At 41.5% G+C, this 24,315-nt stretch overlaps 1 protein-coding gene across 2 annotated transcripts in view; it reads left to right on the top strand.

The window, feature by feature from the left end:
- Nucleotides 1-24,315, top strand: part of LOC136860905 (trypsin eta) — a 58,189-nt gene that overhangs the window by 12,495 nt on the left and 21,379 nt on the right. For both annotated transcript variants that reach the window (XM_067138786.2, XM_067138788.2), the window contains exons 3-4: nucleotides 1,456-1,562; nucleotides 15,097-15,262. In XM_067138786.2, coding sequence (XP_066994887.2) covers nucleotides 1,456-1,562; nucleotides 15,097-15,262 — 273 coding nt within the window. The remainder of the gene's footprint in view (nucleotides 1-1,455; nucleotides 1,563-15,096; nucleotides 15,263-24,315) is intronic.

Genomic DNA, 24,315 nt, shown 5'->3' on the forward strand with positions numbered 1-24,315 from the left:
GGCTTGCGTACTATTGGATGTATAATTTATTAATTAAGCTGACACGACAATCTTACGTGGATGTAAACCTCTACGTATATGGGAAGACCCGACAGATGTATAGACAGTGGACTGCAGACCAGTGGCGTGTTCCCATGAACTGACCCACTTATGGAGATTGACGTGACATTTTGGTGCTAGTGTTCTCTAGAACACGACGACATGTCTTTCAGAATGCGGTAAAAACCTATACGAGTGACAGTACATAGAATGACCTATTAATTCCAGTTATTCCATACTCTGTTCGGCACTTCGCAGTCCTGTGGCACGAGGATACGAAACGAATTCATAAAAGGAATCTACTGTGAATATGTTTGTTGCAGTAACAGTGTAAAACGTGCGTTAGTGTTCTCCAGAAATACAATTTCAAGTCTTAGAATAGAAATAACACTTGAAATCCAGGCTCAGGGAATGTTGCTTCCACTTTCAAACATTTCTCAGGGGAAAATTTGTACCGGTTAATCGGTCTGTAAGTATGCAGTATTTCCGCTAGAAGCAGTAATATAGCTCACTTCTATTTTTTGTCTTAATTATGTGTTTATTTTATCCATGTGGCGTGATATCATGTGTATTTTATCTCGAAGAGAATTGATGTCCATGGAGAAGAAACGCTATAATATATCAATCAATCTCCACTGATGTGCATATAAGTCAGTCGTTCAGGTGGAATATTTCCTATCAGTTGTTTACCCGGTGTTAAATAACAGCAAAGAAGTTGGAAAGTATTAAAAAAACTCGAAAGGAAAATTATTCCAATCCCTAACTCCTCTTCCTATAAACGAATATTTGCCCCAAGCTATCCTTTTGAATTAAAACTTTATCTTCATTTTGTGATCATTCCCACTTATTTAAAGACCGCTCAAACTTCTCCATCTGCAAATGTCATTCAACATCATCTCTCCACTGACAGCTCGGAACATACCACTTTGTCGAGCAGCTCGTCTCCTTTGTCCCAAGTCTTTCAAGCCCAAAATTTGCAACATTTTCGTAATACTACTCCTTTGTCGGAAATCACGCAGAACAAATCGAGCTGCTTACCTTTGGATTGTTTCCAGATCTTGAATCATGTAATCTAGTGAGGGTCCATACACGGGAACCATATTCTAGTTTGGCTCTTACCAGAGGCTTATATCCCTACTACAACCGCTAAATACCTCATAGGCATGTGCAGAGACCTGTACCCTTTATATATAATACTTTTATATTACAGTAATGAAGATATTTCCTTATAATAACAGTATTATACACGTTTCTTTATATGGGATCGGGGGTGATCTGAAATTATTATGTTATATTTTTTAGATTAAATGTGGAAAGCTACATCACCAAACTTCACGAGTCCCAACAGGCTTTAAATGATCTGGACTACTGATGAAAACATTTTAAATCATATTGTACATTCTTTTTCCTTTGCAGGTTTCATTAGGACATTACGATCCTGAAACCAAAGTTTACGAGCATGTCTGCGGTGGAAGCATATTGGACAAACACCACGTACTGACGGCAGGACATTGCGGCGTGTTGTAAGTGATAAATATGATATGATATATATTGAACCCTTTAGGTCCATATTGAGGGATACCTACCTTCCTTACCTATCAGCAAAGTTCATGAGATCTGTCTCTTGGGTCGTTTCGGGTTCTTCGTCACTTGCTGAGGTAAAGGTAGGGTTCATTAATTCTAATCTATCTACTGGAATGAAAGGTCTATTGAAAAGATTCCTATTTATTCAGGGAAATGAAGTAATTTACTATGTCAACGATGTCGTAGTCAATTGTGTCCACTGGACACCACAATCATTTTTACATAAATGTCAGAACACTGGTGTGAGACTTTAACGTAACTGCCTGATGGGCAATCTTACTAGAAACCATTATCTCAATTATTAATCATTTAAGAAAGGAAAGTCTGGAAATCCTTAAATTCGGCTTCCATGTGAGACCACATGTACCATCATAGTGATTCGTTATGGTCCAGCCCTCGTAACACGAACTCTGGACTCTGAGTATAATTAAGGCCGTCCAATCGGTGTGTGCCACACAGTGGTTCTACGGCATGGACCCTTAATTGAATCGATGTGACCTGCGTCTATGTCATGGACCGACATCTAATCTTCTAAGTTACTTTAAAGTCATTGTGGATGATGACCGCAAGGAAATGATGCTACAATGGCATATGGCCCTAATCTAAGTCACTGAGGTTGATGACCCCCTGACCATCCAAGTTTCTAAGCTGAAGGCTAAACACAATTAAGTTACATCGGTTGATGACCAAAGTTCCACTTTACTATCCCCAGCACATTCACTGCTCAGTCAATCAAAGTTCAATAATTACAACAACAACAATGCTCACAAACTTTGTGGCAGAAAAATCCATTTCCTTCGGATATGTTCCCTTTATCTTTACTTTATTTTTTTAATATTCCCCAGACAACAAATTAAAATTTCCAGAATGCACCTCCAAGTTATTCGCTTGATTAAAGTTATTTCAAAATGCGGTTTCACTGAATTTAATAATTTAATAAATTTAAATGATTTATCGAAATGTTAAAGAACAGTAAATTTTATCTCCGCGGACTCTGGTTTCTTCACAACTTTCTACGCAGCTGTGATGTGAATTCAATATTGCGATGTTTATCTGGCTGGAAAAGAATTTGTTACATCATTCATGTCCAGCTATATATCTCGTATCGTGATATCACACTTTAAAATCTAATCTAATCCTAACCGTTATTAACACTTGGATATCCTAATAATCTACGTACAAACCAAACAACTCGCCATATAATTACGATGTCATATCTCGTCATTACCATTATGAATTTTGCACACCCCTCACAGACAAATCGATCATCACGACCATCGCTCTATATTTTGGACAACCCTGAAATTGGGTTACTCTGTTCCTTATACTCAAAGTTCATGGTTTCAAATGTTCATTCCGTCCCCAATTACAGTATTTCACAATACTTAGATCATTACCGGCTATGAATTTTCAACTAAATCCAGCTTTTTAACGTTTTCCCTGGTCGAGAATTGCAGTACAATCTCGGCTCCACTCCTATTCCCGTTATTATCCCCGCTGTCCGCTTAGGTCTCTCACCCCATGTTCGCTTGGCAGTTACAGGAACCACCTGGTTTATTCACAGATGACTGACTTCTCAAAATGCTCCCTTTAAACTCTGCCGACATGATTCAACAAATACGATATTCTAACCAACAAAATGCACAGATATGCTTCAAGATGCCCACACTAATTATACGCGTCGCCAATTATACCGCTATGGATTTCTATGAATTTCTTTCCATTCTCAACATTATAAAATATTCCTCGGGCTATCATATCCCGGCTTCAATGACAGGACTTTAACTTGATTCGCACATCTCATTTCAACTCATACAAAACATTCCTCGGGCTTCCGGGTCTCGGCTTCAATGACAGGTCCAACCTGTTTCGCAATACTAACCTCTGTTCCCAGCTCCACAATTATCATTGACAAAGAACTGGAATAAAATCCTCACTAGAAATTCCGACATCTAATATCGCACAATGCATTACTCATGAATAACTTCGCATAAATGATATCGTATTTAATAACTTGATTTTTACGAGAAATGACTGAAACATTCTACTAGATCTTTTTTATTGTCAGTCAGACACAGTTTAAAATGGGCATAGAAAAACGTTTCTCTCCGTGACCAAATTCATCTCTCTTGGCTCTCACCCGACAGCGCTCTTCCTCTCGATTGAAAATGAGTAACCATGGATTATTATTATTAACGTCAAATTGCAGTCAGAAGAATTTTACGTCGAATGAACATCTTACTTTGACATCACAAAATATAGGCAGTACACTCACACGGATGACGATCTACATTGGACGTGATATCACTACGGAACCCTATTCAATAACTTTTTACAACATTATATGGCACTCGCAAGACTTCAAAATTTTATCCAAGTGGAAAATAAAACAAATGACTCTTTTAGTCGTACTCTCACACTTACAAAACTTAGTAGGGCGACCACTGCGTCGTATATCCCCATTCAAATACACTTTTAGAAATCACGATACGAGATATAAGAGGTAGTAAGATGGGAAGTCACCTACCTCATGTCGTCACGCCAGTATTCATCTTAGGGCTCACCTGTGACCCTGGCATTTTATTTAGCCATCTTTACATTCATGGCTGTACATCTCATTATGTTTCTTCAGGTTTCCTGGAATAAAGCATAAAAAAAAGAAATACCCTTCACTTGTTTGCGGAGCGCACACGATGGATTGTAATTATTCCCGCACACGAATTACTTAATCACATTAGAATATTTCAGTACTTTGACCGTCCTATCTGGTACAGTTATTTCACTCAAGAAAACTATCTCCTCGTGGAGTCAAGACTTAGCCGCAATGGCTAAAATCTGCAGTCGAACTCAGTCTACTTTCGTTGGTTTGATTTCGCAGAGCAGCTCAACAATTTTTCGTCCGCTTTGTATCACAAATGCCGGAGAAGGAAGCTTCGTCATGGCGTCCCTTCATATTTATAGCAGTTACCCCCTCTCTTCGGATCTCTCCCTTTGCCGCCAAGAAAAATTTTATAAATTTTCTGACTTACCTAAACTGTAATTTCAAGAGTTTTGAAAGTGACTACATGCTTGCTACATTTCTGGCGGTAGTGTTCATGGACATTTAAAAATTTTACGGGTTCGATTTGTGAGATGATTGACCTCCTTTGATAGGCACTATATTTTTTGACTTGGCGTGGTCACGCCGTGTACACGCGCTTTGAAATAGTTCATAAAAATGACTTGAGATTCTTCCGCCGTCGACACGTGTGGTTGACGTCACGTACCCCAGAGCGTGGGACCGAAGGTAATCACCCCCTCGTCACGTGTCAAATCCATGCTATCAAGAATCCAACTTTTAATTTAATTGTTATATAATGCATAATGTTCTTAGGGCACAAAGGTCATGGGTTCAATATATATCCACAATTCACCTTTTTAAATACTGTTAATTTAGAAGATAGTTTAATCAACCAGAAGGTTTCACACCACATACGGTATCCTCTACATTGTCTACCATGTCGACTCCTACCTTCTTTTAACCATGATGTTCTTTTTCTCAGATATATTATTATGATTATGACCTTATACAGTCTATCTACCATATTTAGAGTTGAAATACACTGGCTGACAAAAGAGTTAAGCGCCCAGAAGGAGTGGTTGAAAGTGAATAAAACTACATGTACTGAAAGAACTAGTGCCTTTATAGATTGCAATATGTGATGAAAGAGACCTGGCCGTTGCCGTCACAGGTGGAATGTTGGTGTCAGATCAGTAGAGTGTCGCACCCACTCGGCCACAACGCATGCCTTTATTCGATTCGGAATGGTGTCAAACAGTCTTTGGATCCTCCCCGTAGGCAAGCTTCTCCACAGTTGTTGCACCTGTTACTGGGGTGCAGTCCCCTTCCAGTGTCATCCATACATGTTCAATGATGGAGAGGTCCGAGAATCTTGCTGGCCACGGGAAGACCTCATTGTGCGAGTCCATAGGCACACGTGAAGCGTGTGGGCGTGTATTATATTATTGGAACCCTCTCCCAGAGTGCTGTGCCATAAAGAGTAGGACGAGTGGATGCATAATATTTGCTACGTATCGCTGTGATAATAGGCAACTTAATATATTTGGAGTGTACAGATCGGGAAAGGGTAGCACTGACGAGGATTCGGAATTATTTGATAGGATAGTCAGCTATGTGGGAAACGACATGGAAAGAAATGTGATTGTAGTTGGAGATCTGAATTTGCCAGATGTCAATTGGGAAGGAAATGCGAACGACAGGAAGCATGACCAACAAATGGCAAATAAGTTAATATGGGAAGGACAGCTGATTCAGAAAGTGAGAGAACCAACCAGAGGGAAAAATATCCTGGATGTCGTGCTTGATAAAACCAGATGAGCTCTATAGGGAAACTGAAGTAATAGATGGTGTTAGTGATCATGAAGCTGTTTTTGTGGTAGTTAAAAATAAATGTGATAGAAAGGAAGGTCTTAAAAGTAGGACTGTTAGGCAGTACCATATGGCTGATAAAGCAGGCATGAGGCAGTTCCTAAAAAGTAATTATGATCGGTGGAAAACGGTAAATAAGAATGTAAACAGACTCTGGGATGGGTTTAAAGAAATTGTTGAGGAATGCGAAAACAGGTTTGTACCTTTAAGGGTGGTAAGGAATGGTAAAGACCCACCTTATTATAATAGAGAAATAAAGAGACTAAGAAGGAGGTGCAGACTGGAAAGAAATAGAGTTAGAAATGGCTGTGAAAGTAAGGAGAAATTGAAGGAACATACTAGAAAATTGAATCTAGCAAAGAAGGCAGCTAAGGATAACACGATGGCAAGCATAATTGGCAGTCATACAAATTTTAGCGAAAAATGGAAGAGTATGTATAGGTATTTTAAGGCAGAAACAGGTTCCAAGAAGGACATTACAGGAATAATTGATGAACAAGGGGAGTGTGTATGTGAAGATCTTCAAAAGGCAGAAGTATTCAGTCAGCAGTATGTAAAGATAGTTGGTTACAAGGATAATGTCGAGATAGAGGAGGAGACTAAGGCCAAAGAAGTAATAACATTTACATATAATAAAAATGACATTTAAAATAAGATACAAAAGTTGAAAACTAGAAAAGCGGCTGGAATTGATCAGATTTCTGGGGATATACTAAAGACAATGGGTTGGGATATAGTACCATATCTGAAGTACTTATTTGATTATTGTTTGGTCGGAGGAGCTATACCAAATGAATGGGGAGATGCTATAGTAGCCCCTGTGTATAAAGGAAAGGGTGATAGACATAAAGCTGAAAATGACAGGCCAGTAAGTTTGACATGCATTGTATGTAAGCTTTGGGAAGGCATTCTTTCTGATTATATTAGACATGTTTGTGAAATTAATAACTGGTTTGATAGAAGGCAATTCGGTTTTAGGAAAGATTATTCAACTGAAGCTCAACTTGTAGGATTCCAGCAAGATATAGCAGATATCTTGGATTCTGGAGGTCAAATGGACTGTATAAGAGATTGACCTGTCTAAAGCATTTGATAGGGTGGATCATTGGAGACTACTGGCAAAAATGAGTGCAGTTGGACTAGACAAAAGAGTGACTGAATGGGTTGCTATATTTCTAGAAAATAGATCTCAGAGAGTTAGAGTAGGTGAAGTTTTGTCTGATCCTGTAATAGTTGAGCGGGGAGTTCCTCAGGGCAGTGTTATCGGACCTTTATGTTTTCTTATATATATAAATGATATGAGTAAAGGAGTGGAATCGGAGGTAAGGATTTTTGCGGATGATGTTATTCTCTATAGAGTGATAAATAAGTTACAAGATTGTGAGCAACTGCAATGTGACCTCAAAAATGTTGTGAGATGGACAGCAGGCAATGGTATGTTGATAAACGGGGTTAAAAGTCAGGTTGTGAGTTTCACAAATAGGAAAAGTCCTCTCAGTTTTAATTACTGCGTTGATGGGGTGAAAGTTCCTTTTGGGGATCATTGTAAGTAACTAGGTGTTAATATAAGGAAAGATCTTCATTGGGGTAATCACATAAATGAGATTGCAAATAAAGGGTACAGATCTCTGCACATGGTTATGAGGGTGTTTAGGGATTGTAGTAAGGATGTAAAGGAGAGGGCATATAATTCTCTGGTAAGACCCCAACTAGAGTATGGTTCCAGTGTATGGGACCCTCACCAGGATTACCTGATTCAAGAACTGGAAAATATCCAAAGAAAAGCAGCTCGATTTGTTCTGAGTGGTTTCCGACAAAAGAGTAGCGTTACAAAAATGTTACAATGTTTGGGTTGGGAAGAATTGAGAGAAAGAATAAGAGCTGCTCAACTAAGTGGTATGTTCCGAGCTGTCAGCGGAGAGATGGCGTGGAATGACATTAGTAGACGAATAAGTTTGAATGGCGTTTATAAAAGTAGGAAAGATCACAATATGAAGATACAGTTGGAATTCAAGATGACAAACTGGGGCAAATATTCATTTATAGGAAGGGGAGTTAGGGATTGGAATAACTTACCAAGGGAGGCGTTCAATAAATTTCCAATTTCTTTGAAATCATTTCAGAAAAGGCTAGGAAAGCAACAGATAGGAAATCTGCCACCTGGGCGACTGCCCTAAATGCAGATGAGTATTGATTGATTGATTGATTGATTGATTGATTGATTGATTGATTGATTGATTGATTGATTGATTGATTGATTGATTGATTGATTGATTGATTGATTGATTGATTGATTGATTGATTGATTGATTGATTGATTGAAGTCTGCCGAAGCACTAATAGAGGCGACCTCAACGCATATCATATGGCTCCCCACACCATAATGCCAAGGATTACACCTGTATGTCTTTCCACATTATGGGCAGGAAATGTACTCTGCCCTCGACGCCGCGAAACCTGCGCACGATGGTTATCGGAGGTTATGGAGAAGCGGGACTCATCACTGAACATGATTCGACGTTAGTCGTCCTCCGTCAATGTCTCCCAGGTAAGATACCACTCCAAACGGAGGCGTTGGTATTCTGATGCCAATGGAAACCGACGCATGGGGCGGTAGGACCATAATAAGGTGGATCCAAGTCGTCAAAGCACCGTACGGGAACTCACAGTATGTTGTAGAGTCTCCAGTACTTGTTAGTGGATGGCGGGTGCCGGAGTTATGGGATTCTGCAATTCTTGGCGCACCATACGACGGTCCTCCCTCCGAGTGGTGTTTCTTGGTCGATTCGAACCTGTACGACGGGACTGGGTGCCCTCATGTACCCATTGAGTCCAACATTGGACCACTGTACCATATGAATAGCCCACATGCCTACCAATTGCAAGATACGACCAACTAGACTCTTGCAGTCCCACAGTGTGGCCAGTCAAATGCTTTCGATTGGTCGATGGGCCGTTTAACGAGTCTGAGAAGCATCGCTGCTGCTTAGTACTGTACGTAGTCCTCTCTCCACGTCTTGCTTAACGTCTTATTCGCAGCAGTTGACTGGTAACTACTTATCTATAACAGGAACGTGCCATCATGAATGCACTCTGGTGTTCGTTCTACACATTACAGATCCTTGTAAATCTAATCATTTACTCACACATCAATGGTAGGCAAGTATACCGAAACGGGATAATATGGGACCAAACCTTCTGGGTGTTTAACTTTGTTTCTCAGGCAGTGAAATTTCTGTTGATAAAGTCGAAATTATGATAAAATAAAAGTCAGAACAATATGTTACGCATGGGCGGATGCTCTTACTTAATATTTTAGAATTTTGCAAACTGGTTATTTCAAATACAAAGTTCAGCCTTTCTGCTGAATTTCTGTATAGGTGACTTCTTGTTTGTAGGGTCCCGGGTTTTAATCCCAGCCAGTTTGTCAATTTTAGCCGTATTCGGTTTATTCCTCAAGCTGTAGTCTTGGCAATTTTCACCTTCTTAATACTGTCATTTGCTTAGGAGACTGAAATCCCCATAGAATCTCTTTCGCTAGTGCCTAGAACATATGAGTGAGTCAGACTGGAGACTTCCTCACTGGTTTGAGGGCATGTGATGGCCTATCCTTTTATTTAGCTTTTCGTCCGGTGTCTCCGTAGGTATTCTGAAAGGCGAAACTAGAATTTTCTTATTCCAGATGCACAACGAAGACACTAGGAATTTTTCAGCAGGTGTGTAAAAGCAGGCTCACGTGAACAGTGATATTGTCATTGTTGAGTAGTGTGTGTTGAGAGAATGTCATCGCTGTGGAGTGTCAGAGTAGTGTTGTTGAAGTTTAGTGTTATTGTTCACGTCCTTCAGTAGCGTTGGAGTGTTGAGTGGATTGTTAAGTGTTGGTCCGCTGTTTAGTTGAGTTGGTGCTGTTACCATGTTATGTGGATTAGTGGTAGAGGTGTCGGCCTCCCGTTCCCAAGATAGCGCGTTCAAACCCGGCAGAGGTAGTCAGATTTTGAAGGGCGAATGTAAGTCCATTTTACACTCCATGGCGTACGATGTTGGCGTGTAAAATATATCTCTCTGATGACACATTTGGCGTTCACCCGACAAAATTCATTAATACTCTGTCATAGACGCCCAAGAGAGATTCGGTTTACTCTGCCGTCTAGTAGGCTCGGAGTGAAATGGAACGTGGGTTTTGACGAGCGGACAGCCAGATGGCGTCAAATTAAAATGTCTGCACACAGTAGCTGCAGCCATACGATTATTATTAATATTAATATTATTACATTTATCATTACCATGCCAACGGCCGTAGCCGTGTTGAAACACCGGATCCCGTGAGATCTCCGAAGTTAAGCAACATTGGGCGTGGTCAGGAGTTGGCTGGGTTGCCACGCGCTGTTGGTGGGGGGTAAGGGAATGGAGGAGCGGAAAGGAACTGGCCACCCTACCGCACATAAACTCCGTCTCAGGAACACCTCTGTGGAGGTTCGGACCTGCCTGCGGGCAGAATAACCCTTACCTTACCTATCATTATCATTAAAGTACACGAATATGCGTGATAATGAGATATCTGTAGACTATTTTGTCTACTGGCTTTTGTATTCTGTGCAGCATCATTGACTAAATAAGCGCCTGATATTCCATGACAGTTTGGGGACTGTAGATCCTGTTGGAGAAGTCGTCAATGATTCTCATTTGCCATGACGGTCCTTGAACGCCCTGTTGCCTACTTTCGCTGACGTTAAACTGATCCCTTATGACAGAACATGTCAACGACAACTGACATTGTTCCTTTGTTTCCAATTAAATCGCTCTTCGCACTGTTATTTAACTTGAAGCACACTCGAGCTATTCTGTTGTCGCACTCTGTATGACTGAAATTATTGATCCACTATAACCATATCTTCTCTTCTGAGAACGCCGAATTCACAAAATTATATTATGGCTCAAGGATGTTCACAAGGACTCGGAATAAATTTGAATCCAGGAGGGAGATATACAGAGAAGAACAATCCTTAGAAATAAAATTGCCTGTATGAGGGATGCACCGGAGAAACTCGTCAAGTCACTCAACATCTCGAGCGAAAAATATCATCTATACGGCGATGATTTTCATGTCTATTCTCACACGAATGTATCCGATATTCACGAAGCTGGATGTAAAATTAATCCTGACATGGCGCGTGTCGAAATGTGGACTAGACTAAACAGACTCAGAATGAACCCCGTGAAATCTCAGGTTATAATGATAGGTATTTACGAGACGCATCATCACTTAACGGACGTATTTTTCCAACAATAACATTAAATGGAACCATTATCCCTTATGAAAACAAAGTAAAAATATTTAGGATTAATACTGGACAAACATCTTGACTGGACAGAACACCAAACCGCTTTCTATTACCAAAGAGTATTCTTCTCCCTTCCCTCACTTAAGGGAATGAAAGATTAACTTCACTTCAAGGTCAGAAAGCTGTTAGTTCAACAGCTAAAATGCTTTTGTTTGACTACTGTGACATGTAGAGCATACTTATGCACTTATGGCGCCCTCTCTAATAGACTACAGAGAGCTTGTGTCCGCTTTATAATGAACATTCGAAAATTTCATCGTATAACTCCTGCATTCCATGAGTTAAATTGGATTAATCTAAATCAGCGTCGTTGCTATCTTTCATTGCTTCACTCCAAAAAATAATACATACAAGCAGACAACCTCTTATCTAACAGATTATTTCCAGTTGCTCTCAACATTTCATAATATCCTTACCAGATCTGAAGTTCACGTAACCCTCAAAATACTAAATCACAGATCCACACTCTGCAATAATTCTTTTGTTGTTCATACAATTCGAACATGGAATTCATTGCCCAGTGATCTAACAAACACCCTACCTGAAGCGGTCTTAAAATCAAATGTTGGCAGCGGTAGTTGGACACATCCAGTCGAGTTTAAATACATGAATTCTCCTTTCCTGTCTTGTTATTTCACCCATCGTGTCACTAAGTTTTACTAAATTTGTTTTAATTGATGTATTAGGACATTTTATATTCTGGTTTCCTTTTATTTTTTTAACGTGTTTTCACACTGGCGGAAAATATATCCAAACACAATGAAGTACGGAATATAGAATACGGAAATTGTGGCAATATATTTGTCTAGGCATGTTGTTTAGTCATCAGCCCGAAGGCTGGTTGGATCCTCAACAGTTCCGCCATTAGCTGTCATAGATGGCCTAGGCATCACTGAAGAGGCGTACTAGGGAAATGAGGAGTGAGGTAGTTTCCTGTTGCTTTCCTCACGGAGCCAGAAGTTGCTATTACATATCAGTCTGCCAAGCCCACTGAAATGCATGCACCAACCGACCCCATGATCAATATTTTCACACCATTCATAGCAGGGACTGGTTGCGTAAGGAATGGCATTACTAGCATCGCTCATACCTCAGTCACTCTCACTTTGTCAAAGCCAAGGATAAGACAGAGACAGATCAATGAAAGTAACAAAATTGCTCTAGCCCATACCAGGAGACTTAGTGCACTGTAAACACTAGGTCCCGCCAGAAAAGGCATATTGGTCTAGGTAACATATTAAATTTATTAAAGGTACAAGACTACAGGTTAATATCATCACGATAAAAGCCATCGCAAGTGTGTCATGTTGGTCCACTAATAACCGGTGTAATCGCATGCCTGTTAAATGCAGGCATGCAAACGTGCATGCATTGTGTCGTAAAGTTTCCGGATGTCAGCTTGTGTGATGGAGTTCCATGCCTCTTGGATTTGGTAGGTTAATACAGGGACAGTTAATGCCGGTTGTGGATGACGCTGGAGTTGTCCAATGATGTCCTCTTCGGAGGAAGAAGCAGGCCAAGGCAAAACGTCGACACTCTGTAGAGCACGTTGAGTTACAACAGCGGCATGGGGGAGTGAATTTTCCTGTTAGAAAATATCCCCAGGAATGCTGTTCATGAATAGCAGCACAACAGATCGAAACACCAGACTGACTTACAAATCTGCACTCAGGCATAACCACGAATGTGCTCCTGCTGTCATAGGAAATTGCTCCCGGCAACAGAACTGGTGTAGGTCCAGTGTGTCGACGCCGCAGACAGATGGAATGCAGGCGCTCATCTGGCGTCCTTCTAATCAACACACGACCATCACTGGCAAGAAGACAGAACCGCCTTTCATCGGAAAGCACAACAGACCTCCACTCCATCCACCAACGAGCTCTCACTTGACACCACTGAATTCGCAGACGGTGGTAGTTTGGGGTAAGTGGGATGCATGCAGCAGGGCGTCGGAGCTGTCATTCAAGTAACCGAATTCGAAAAGGTCGTTATGTCACTGTGGTGCCAACTGCCGCTTGAATTGCTGCTGCAGACACAGTCCGCTGCGGCACAGCCGTACACCCAATACGGCGGCTCAGTGGTGCCACGGGAACGTCCGGAGCCCGGTCTTCTTGCAAACGTTTCTTATCGTGGCCACTGCTGCCAGCGCCTATGCACCCTGGAGACATTCCTGCCAAGTCGTTCTGCAATAGCCCGGAAGGAAAATCCACCTTCACGTAGCCCACGGCCTCATTCAAGCGCAGTGACCTGTTATTACCGGCCACCTTGTCATCGTAAATGTATTCTTGACCCACTCACAGTCACTCCGTCCAATCTCACAGCTAACTAACGCTCTCCCACAGTACAGGCCGTATGTAAAGCAAACCTGATGTGGAAAGTCATGGGGCCGCTACTAGCGACACGCTAATGTGATCTGCGGGAAATGTGAACCAATGGCATCTTTCAGATGTATAAACACGCTTACCAACGTTCGTTAATCTAGAAGAACCCCTTCTTGGTGTTCGGATTCTTTTTTCTGCAAGTGTATTGTATGTACAGTATGGTATTATAGTGTGTGTGTGTGTGTGTGTTTGTGTGTGTAATATGTTGTTGAACTTTATGTACGTAATAGGACATGGTCTGGCAGCATAGCAGGCTTCACAACCTCTAGTAAGTTGTTACTGAAATGTCGAAAATAGGTGACCAATAAATTCAGTGTCCTTTTCCTTTGTCGCATACCGTTTCCATTAGTAACGAAGAGGTATTTTTATTTAATATAATGAGACAGTTCTATCAAGTTGCAAGTTGCTAGAAGCTAAGAGCAGTGGAACATCAGCAAATATTAAGCTACCAAATATAGTATGTCACGTGTAAGCTCCCATTTCATCATGCGATGAGGAGAGATCTAGGCCCACTTCTTCGTTTTAAACAGTACTTCCGGACAAAACTGATAAATGTTGTAAAGCTACTTGTAGCGTTTTCAACTGGTGTTAAGTTCAGTTGATGTGGCCAGAGACTTTCAGAGTAAGAACTAGAAAATTATTGCTATTTATTGAATTCCATTTTTATCGTATTATGAAGTGTAGCCCACCTGATGGCCATCTTAGTTAAGAGGTCGAGTCTGGAAAATCTGACACCTTGATTGGTCCGTTCGAGTCCCACTGGTAGAAGAAATATTCATCACTGAAGTGTTGAATGCCTGTCGAATGACTAGATTCAATTTCAAATCTCTCCAAAGTGTTCCCATGGGATGAGGGTATATTGATAGTGATTTGACGTACACGTTAAGCAGACATAAGTAGGCTGTGTGCTGACACAGCGTTTCATCCTGTCCTAATTGTTATGGTCCTCATCATAATCTCAAAATGAGACACGCAGTTCACTATGGACGTCAACTAGAAAGTCATGCACCACTGGACATCGTTCAGTCATTAAGCACAGAGAAAACCTATAAGAGCTTACAAATTATAATCTAAACATGCTTCAAACCGTCCAGTAGAGTTTTTACATATAAGTAGTAAAATTTATAATTACCACTTTGAAATTTATTTTAATATGTACAAGTTCTGCACAAATTTTCTCGTATTTTGCTTATTCCCAGCTATAATATACCAGCATGAGGGATGACCGTCGTTAATTTAGGATGTTCGGTTCTAAAATATTATGAAAAGTTTTAAGTTGGTATTTTATTCACACAGTGTATATCCAATTTTCTTTTTACAGTTTTAAAAATGGTATATGGTACGGATGGGATTCAGTTGTGGTTGCTGGCGCTCTGAACGTGTCCGATCCTACCGAGAAAACTAGAGTTGAGCGACCCATTGAACAGCTGTACATACATGAAGACTACAGTGTGTTCACCATACAGAATGATGTCACTCTTATTCGAGTACGTATAATTCTAATTTATCTCTGCTCTGTTGGCACTAAAATTTAAGGATACAAGACGGGGAATGTTTATAATTATTCTATCATTTTATGTCCTTCTTATTGCATCACTTTGTAACAGAAATTTTACAATAACTGTTGAAAGAATACATACAAACTTTCTGTTGTGAGTTGGATTACTTTCATTCAAATTTTGGAATTTTACCTCAATTGAGATAAGTAGTTAACGTATTGTATGCCTCGATTTACTGTCGCAACCAATTGGATGAATCCTCTCCGTTTGTCTATTCTATCAGCTACTTGTCTTTGGGAAAGAGGATTCACTTCGTTCCTTACGGTGTTTATCATTTCTAATGGTATCATCGTATGGTCATGAGAAACTAAGCCGTAGGATTGAAATCTGGACTATATCCGTCTCCACGAAAGGACCTAGTGTTGTGCCCACGGCTCTTGCGATGGTGCCCTGATGACCGAACCATAAGAACAGCTGATTGGCTTAAGCAGAATATCCACACGTTTGTAGATTTGTTTCTTTTAAGGATTTCAACAGTTTGTCCATGATCTGGTAGTCGTTACGAATTTAATAGCCAATAGCATGCCAACGAATTGCGTTCATTTTAACAGAGTAAACTTTAATATCGAGAGAGGCCTACTCTTCCTTTCCATGACAAAAATATATAAATTTTCCTGGGGACGCATCTCCGTGTGAATTATCCCCTTGAATTCAAGCACTCTTCTTTATCACAGGTCTCACAGACGGAAGCAAGGTTTTGAATACTCTTTCCACAAACTGAACCCCTTGAACTGACTGACGAGCACTGTATTGCAACGAAGTCTTTCTCCTGCTCATAAAATTCTTGATTACTTAGTGTTAACTCCAATGTCCACCTATTGAAAAAAACGTGGTTGTAAGGGATTATTCATTCCTCGAGATTAATCACTCACCGGCTGACGTCTCTTTAGGACATTTTGCAGCAACGCTACAAACGAGTTATAATTATTTTCATTAATATTGTGCCCTACAGCAATCTGATCGCTATCAAGCTGACGCTGAGAACCGACCAGATGTGCTGTGGTGGGAAAACATACTCACCACACGGTATGTAAACCCTGGCACATACCTTACCTGAACTCCGAAATTCCACTTCTGCGGCTCCAGTTAGCTCAGTCGTTGTTGAAACACGTGGGTGAAATAGGGCGTCGAAGAAGTAAATACAAGAGGAAAGGGTAGTTGAGGTTAAAACTACCTCACACTAAATTTAAAATAAAATATCGGTGAGTTGCCAGAAATTCCAAATCAAATAACAAAATTTATTACAAACTGAGAGATGGATTTTACATATTAAAATTGGTGAAAAATTTACGTTAGTTCAATTTTATATCAAATCAATTACCAAGCCAATAAGTGGCATCCCCGCTCTTTTCCCAAGTTTCAGAGGGGATAATCCTATATCTTCGTCCTCCGATCTGTTATTATGTACTTTTTCCATATCTTGGCGAAGTGCAGACATCTTCTAACACAGTCAAGTCTCCACTTCAACATAAGAAAATATGGATCAGAGAGGGACTTGCTTCGCACATATTACCCTAATAAATCCCGATAACTAAACATCTTTACGTTACACTGCACGACAATTAAAACTACAACACACGAACTTAACACTAGACTTGCAACAAACGCAGCATGATGTCGGAGACATTAACCTATGACTCCTCGGAAAGGCATGCGATATCTCAAATTACATTAAAATACGAAAACAATCAATTGACAAAGTACAACAAACTGTGTGTATGTTCCACTTTTAAAGCATGTTGAAATCAGGTTAAACTTCATCTTGGCGACAATGACCTCTTTGTCAGGTCAGTCAAGGACAGAACTTCTCTTTTTTCCAAGACCAGGGAGTCTGCAGCGGTCGCCGAGCGCCATCTTGCATTCCTCAAGTGATTTACAACCCCGCAAGGGAGTAGTGAAGGAGGTAACGTCGAGACTTCATTCATAAATACAGGCCATATTAAAAGGGAACCTAATTAATATGCCCTTTCATTTACATCACGGACGTGAAACTATCACACGTATTCTTATTACGTATGGTGCGAATTCCAGCACCCCAAGTAATTCCTAAATAGAGCTCGACTCAGAGCATCCCTACCATTATTACCCGTGCATTTTCCTGCACGCACATATTTTCATTAACGCGGCTTACTATCAGCAATTCCATATCATATGAACGATTCTATTTGCGTTATTCGCGCAACTTAGGGCTCTGCTACCTCTTATCATCCCTGGTCTTATTACACAAATACCTCTCGCCTGTGATTTATTTTCTGCGCGATTGCATGGTAGCTCGATTCCCGTGCAAGGTCCCGAGTTGCGTTAAAGGAAGTATTGCGAGGATCTTACAGCTTTTCAGCTGACAACCAAAGGAAACTTAGGTCTAAACATGCCTCATGCATTTCCAACTAGGCCCTAAGACACAAAGTCTACCTATAAAAATTCTTAGACTGCGCAAGTCCTTCAATGGATGATCTAATAACAAACCCTTCTATAAATCAATGAAAATGTCCAACAAAATAAGACACAGATGAAACTGTAATTCAAGAATATAACAAGCAAACACTAATCTACTTTAATCATGCATGATTTGTCCTGAGTATAATTTATTTGCAGGTACCTGATGAGCATCAAAGGATTTTTACATATACGTCTGACGGGCGTTACATTCTATTTACAAATTTGCGAAGCCACCCTATTCTGGCCCATGCTTATAAGTTAGAATTTGTCTGACCTGCATCTGTGGTTACACTTAGCGGCTGTCCATTTCGGACATCAAATTAGTAACCCATGTTACTACTGGTAGCAAAAGGTAGCCGTCCTGGGATCGTTCTCAGCGACATCACCAACGTCTTCATTCTTCACTGGAACCTCGTACTGATGACTGGATTGACCGTACTGACCAACCACACTCAAAACTCGATTGCTGTCTTCTAGCTGCTTATGACATCTTGACTGGACGTGATGACCACCACCAGCCTGTCCTGGATCGTTGTCTCCCTGCTGCGAAGGATGTCCACGTTGACTTGCACGTTCCGCAGGCACAGACCGTGATGAATTAGCACTGGCGGGCGAATTCTTGATGTTAGGCAATTTACACTCGGACAACGAAGTCTCTCTAACTGCAAATCATCAAGATGAATGCTTCCTTCTATCGATGAGCTTCTGACAAACGAGGTACACCTCACAGGCAACGTTGCGTACAGAGAATGATCTCCGCGTCCCAAGCATGCAGTATTTATTGAAGAGTGTTACCCACGCACGCGAGATTCTCCCTGGGTGGTCCACTTGAACTCCTCTCCCGGAATGGAAATGTTCTCACGGTACATGAGGAAAATACCCATTTATTCACGGAGATTATGAATATCTCCATGCGGCATATCACATTGCTCAGAAAATTGCCCTCGTTCCTACTTTGGTTTTATAATCTCTATATTCCTCCTGTGGCCAGAGATATCCGTCGAGTTTTATTTCCCTCCAGCCTGAATTCTTCCGCTTTTCTTGCAGAGATGCTGGCATCAGAAGCCGTCAAGTAAAGTAGTTGGCGTGGCTTCATCTCCCCTTTGTTCAGGCTGTGAACTACACACTAATACCAACGCTAGGATGCCTTCGAAAGCGCGCAATGTTGTGTTGTGTTGCGCAATAATGTTTCCCATTTTACCATTCCTGTGTGGTCTCATCTAAATACATGCAGATCATATCTAATGGTCCATCAACAGAATGGTTCAATATTTAAAAAGAAACACAACCTGGAGCTTGTTTTAGGTGTATCACGTGTATCAACAGGTAATTCAAGCCAGTGACTCAGGGGGTAACGCAGCAGCTATTGTTAGAAGTCTACATTTTGGGTGTCTCCGACTGTGCAGTTGTTATCTATTGGTAGAGTATTCAATCTACTGTTAATACACTGACTGACAGAGCAAATGCAACACCAAGAAGGAGTGGTCAGAACTTTATGCCAATTGCAGGGTAGACTGACGTCACTGAGGTATGCTCATGATGTGAAATGCGCTGCTGTGCTGCGCACGTAGCGAACGATAAATGGGACACGGCGTTGGCGAATGGCCCACTTCGTACCATGATTGCTCAGCTGACAGTCATTTTAGAAAGTGTTGTCGTGTGCCACAGGATACGTGTATAGCTAAGAATGCCAGGCCGCCGTCAACGGAGGCATTTCCGGCAGGCAGACGACTTTACGAGGGGTATGGTGATCAGGCTGAGAAGGGCAGGTTGGTCGCTTCGTCAAATCGCAGCCGATACCCATAGGGATGTGTCCACGGTGCAGCGCCTGTGGCGAAGATGGTTGGCGCAGGGACATGTGGCACGTGCGAGGGGTCCAGGCGCAGCCCGAGTGACGTCAGCACGCGAGGATCGGCGCATCCGCCGCCAAGCGGTGGCAGCCCCGCACGCCACGTCAACCGCCATTCTTCAGCATGTGCAAGACACCCTGGCTGTTCCAATATCGACCACAACAATTTCCCGTCGATTGGTTGAAGGAGGCCTGCACTCCCGGCGTCCGCTCAGAAGACTACCATTGACTCCACAGCATAGACGTGCACGCCTGGCATGGTGCCGGGCTAGAGCGACTTGGATGAGGGAATGGCGGAACGTCGTGTTCTCCGATGAGTCACGCTTCTGTTCTGTCAGTGATAGTCACCGCAGACGAGTGTGGCGTCGGCGTGGAGAAAGGTCAAATCTGGCAGTGACTGTGGAGCGCCCTACCGCTAGACAACGCGGCATCATGGTTTGGGGCGCTATTGCGTATGATTCCACGTCACCTCTAGTGCGTATTCAAGGCACGTTAAATGGTTAAATGCCCACCGCTACGTGCAGCATGTGCTGCGGCCGGTGGCACTCCCGTACCTGCAGGGGCTGCCCAATGCTCTGTTTCAGCAGGATAATGCCCGCCCACACACTGCTCGCATCTCCCAACAGGCTCTACGAGGTGTACAGATGCTTCCGTGGCCAGCGTACTCTCCGGATCTCTCACCAATCGAACACGTGTGGGATCTCATTGGACGCCGTTTGCAAACTCTGCCCCAGCCTCGTACGGACGACCAACTGTGGCAAATGGTTGACAGAGAATGGAGAACCATCCCTCAGGACACCATCCGCACTCTTATTGACTCTGTACCTCGACGTGTTTCTGCGTGCATCGCCACTCGCGGTGGTCCTACATCCTACTGAGTCGATGCCGCGCGCATTGTGTAACCTGCATATCGGTTTGAAATAAACATCAATTATTCGTCCGTGCCGTCTCTGTTTTTTCCCCAACTTTCATCCCTTTCGAACCACTCCTTCTTGGTGTTGCATTTGCTCTGTCAGTCAGTGTATTAACTATTAAGTGGGTTTTACAAGTAGCTTAAGTATTAATGCTATGTCTGGTACTAAGAATTCAGCATTTTTCCGATTACTTATGTGATGGTATAGGTTGGAGTGTATAGAATACCGGTATTTTCTCTTCAGTATCACCAAGAATCGAACCTGGAATCCTCTGAATAGAATGCCTCGACGCTGACAATTCAACCGAGAAGCAGGACTGTATAGACCTGTCTACTTTAGAAATATATTATTTCAGGAATCTGATGATGTCTACGTAAAAATCCTGTTTCTTACCCACGTTGTGCGTCCATAATTCGACAGCTTGTTCAGCTGTGTAGTAGCAGTGCCGATCTAGCCCATAACAACGCTCTCATTCCAGCACTGAATTTCATTGTACTGCTGATATATTTACGACTTGAGAAGCACGCTGATAATTTATTTGATAAACAGTTTCTTGGGGTAGGCTCTTCAGAATTAGATGGTCTTTGTAGAGAGGATGTATGTTTATTAGGCTATATATATTTCCTGCGAATTCGGCATTTGAATGATCTCTGGCAAATAAAATTACGTCTTTTCTACCATGGCAGAGGAAAATTGACGTTGTAGTATCTTAACTGGCATCATATGCCTGCTCACGGCAACTGAAATCATACGATTCTTCTTCATTTCCTTAACAAATCGAATACAATCTTCTGATAGAAGTGATGATTTAAAATTATGCATCATTTCTCCAGGACCGTCACTTCAATCTCATCTCCAAGGGTGGGGTGGTGTGGTAAGCTATGTCTCTCCCTAAAATCTTAAAAAAAAATCTCGGTATACCACCTCTAGCTCCTGGAAGAAGACCGTAAAGCTCAGTTCACTCCAGGTGACATTTATCTTTGAAGAACTTTAATGTGAGTTCATAAACACTCCCCTTTCCTTCGTGTACGACTTATCCTGAAACTTTCCCATCTCCATAAAGTATTATAAACCTCACTGAATTCATGTACACCGAGCTCGATAGCTGCAGTTGCTTAATTGTGGCCAGTATCCAGTATTCGGGAGATCGTGGGTTCGAACACCACTGTCGGCAGCCCTGAAGATGGTTTTCCGTGGTTTCCCATTTTCACACCAGGCAAATGCTGGGGCTGTACCTTAATTAAGGCCACGGCCACGGCCACTTCCTTCCCACTCCTAGCCCTTCCCTGTCCCATCGTCGCCATAAGACCTATCTGTGTCGGTGCGACGTAAAGCAAATAAGAAGAAAAAATAATTCATTTACCGGGTGGACAAAATAAAACTCACCCGGAAAATATTTACAATTGTTGCCCTAGCCAAGCTCCGTTTTAGGTTTCTTAATTGTTGTTTTAATTTTAACACTTCATATTTAGAATAATCGGATTTAGGCGTGTTGGTGAACTGGATATTGCTGATATCACAAGGGGATTCAGAATCAAGAAATTTCGAACATTTAGGAATGTCTTTGCCAGAAGAATATCAGACGATTTTCTTTTGTTGGTGGGGGTATTTCCTTTCAGTTATAATACTAGAAAAATACTTAGGCTTATTAGGAAATATGTGTGGGGCAGTATAGTCTTTCAATCGCCAGTTGGTCCTTGGGAGATGTACTTCCTTTACTTCCATCAAAAATATGAAATATTAAATATTCTGAAAAGCGAGCTTCACAGAAGTTGGACTTTTCAGTAAGTTCCCTAACGTTCCTTTTTCCGCCTCATAAAATGTTCCTTATCTTGATATTGTTTGAAAAACCGTCTTACCTCTTTACAGTCCCTATAGCCTGAATTATTTCCTGGTACAAAACAGAAAGACATCTTCACTATTCACATTAAACACTCAGGAAAATGTAATAGCTAAACTGCTGTTTACTTGCATTAAATATCAAGAAAATTATAGCACGAAAATAACCTCAACACAGGCAAGAAATTCAATTCCCTTTCGCTTAATTCTTCCTAGAGTAGCATTTCTGGTATTAATATTAAGAAATGATAGTGTAAGCACTTGTATATCAATAAACGTCTGCACAGAACACCGCCAAAAATCTCCAACCGACAAAAAATCTTCAGATATCGCACATAAACACACATGGAAATCATGTAGCCAATGTCGACTGGAGCGCTGCATAGCGGAGAATGCCAGCCCAATCCGTATTCAATACATGCATGTTATTGAGGGAGAAGGGATAACACTTCTCCTTCTATTCTTTATGCTTAAACACTTGCTCAAACAATTCCTCACAGGTTTCCTACGAATCATGCTTCGCGTAACAGTCGACAATGAACACGCGCTTGTTTATCGTGAGCACCGTTCAAATGGTCATTAAACACGCTTGCTTCTCTCACTCACTCACACGCACAGTAGCAGCGACGTTCTCGGGAGATGCGCACGTTCCGCCATGTGGGAACAACCGATTGTTGCTTCGAAATCACGGTTTCCAGTATTGCCTGTGAATGTGAACTCTTCTGTTTAATAACAAGGGTTAATTCTGGGTCAGTCCTATACATATTTTCAAGGCCAGTTTTATTTTACCCTCCCTGTAAGTACAGTACCACGTCTTATATACGCCCTCTGATATCCAAACTCTCTGTTATCCGGGCTGTTTTCCAGAGATTAATTTATTTCGGTTCAACAAGGCTGTAATTTTTCACCTTTGCTGTTGGTAGTTTACATGGATCATCTGCTGAAAGTTTTAAAGTGGCAGGGAGGTATTCACTTACATGGAAGTGTAGTAAGTGGTCTGCCCTATGCTGACGACTTAGTCTTAATTGCAGATTGTTCCGAAAGCCTGCAGTCTAATTTCTTGGAACTTGAAAATAAGTGCAATGAGAATGGTATGAAAATTAGCCTTTCGAAGACTTAATTGATGTCAGTAAGTAAGAAATTCAACAGAACTGAATGTCAGATTGGTGATACAAAGCTGGAACAAGTCGATAATTTTAAGTATTCAGGATGTGCGTCCTCTCAGGATTGAAATTTTGTAAATGAGATTGAATCAAGGTGCTGTAAAGCTAATGCAGTTGCAATCAACAGTATTCTGTAAGAAGGAAGTCAGCTCCCGAACGAAACTATCTTTACATCGGTCTGTTTCTTTGGATCAACTTTGCTTTACGGGAGAGAAAGCTGGGTGGACTCACGATATCTTATTCACAAGTTAGAAGTAACACACATGAAAGTAACGAGAATGATTGCTTGTACAAACAGGTGTGAAAAGAATGGCAGAAGAAGACTCGGAATGAGGAGATAAGGGCTAAGTTAGGAAAGAACTCGATTGATTAAGTTTTACGCATGAACCGGTTTCGGTTGTGGGATCATGTGAGGCGAATGGAGGAGGACAGGTTACTTAGCAGGGTAATAAACTCTGTTTTGGAGGGAATAGAAGTAGAGAGCGACCAAGACAGTTTCTAACGATTTAAATATAAGATGTATAGAACTAAACGAGGCCACAGAACTAGTTACAAACAGAGGATTGGGGAGGCGTTTAGTAAATTCACAGAGGTTTGCAGAATGAACGCCGAAAGGCATGACAAAAAATAATATGGCGTATGGCTTTTAGTGCAGGAAGTGTCGGAGGACAAGTTCGACTCGCCAGATGCAGGTCTTTGTGAATTGACGCCTGTAGGCGACCTGCGCGTCGTGCTGAGATTGAAATGATGACGAAGCCGACACATGTACTCAGCCCC

The sequence above is a fragment of the Anabrus simplex genome, chromosome 1 (genome assembly GCF_040414725.1).
Source record: "Anabrus simplex isolate iqAnaSimp1 chromosome 1, ASM4041472v1, whole genome shotgun sequence".
Classification (NCBI taxonomy): domain Eukaryota; kingdom Metazoa; phylum Arthropoda; class Insecta; order Orthoptera; family Tettigoniidae; genus Anabrus; species Anabrus simplex.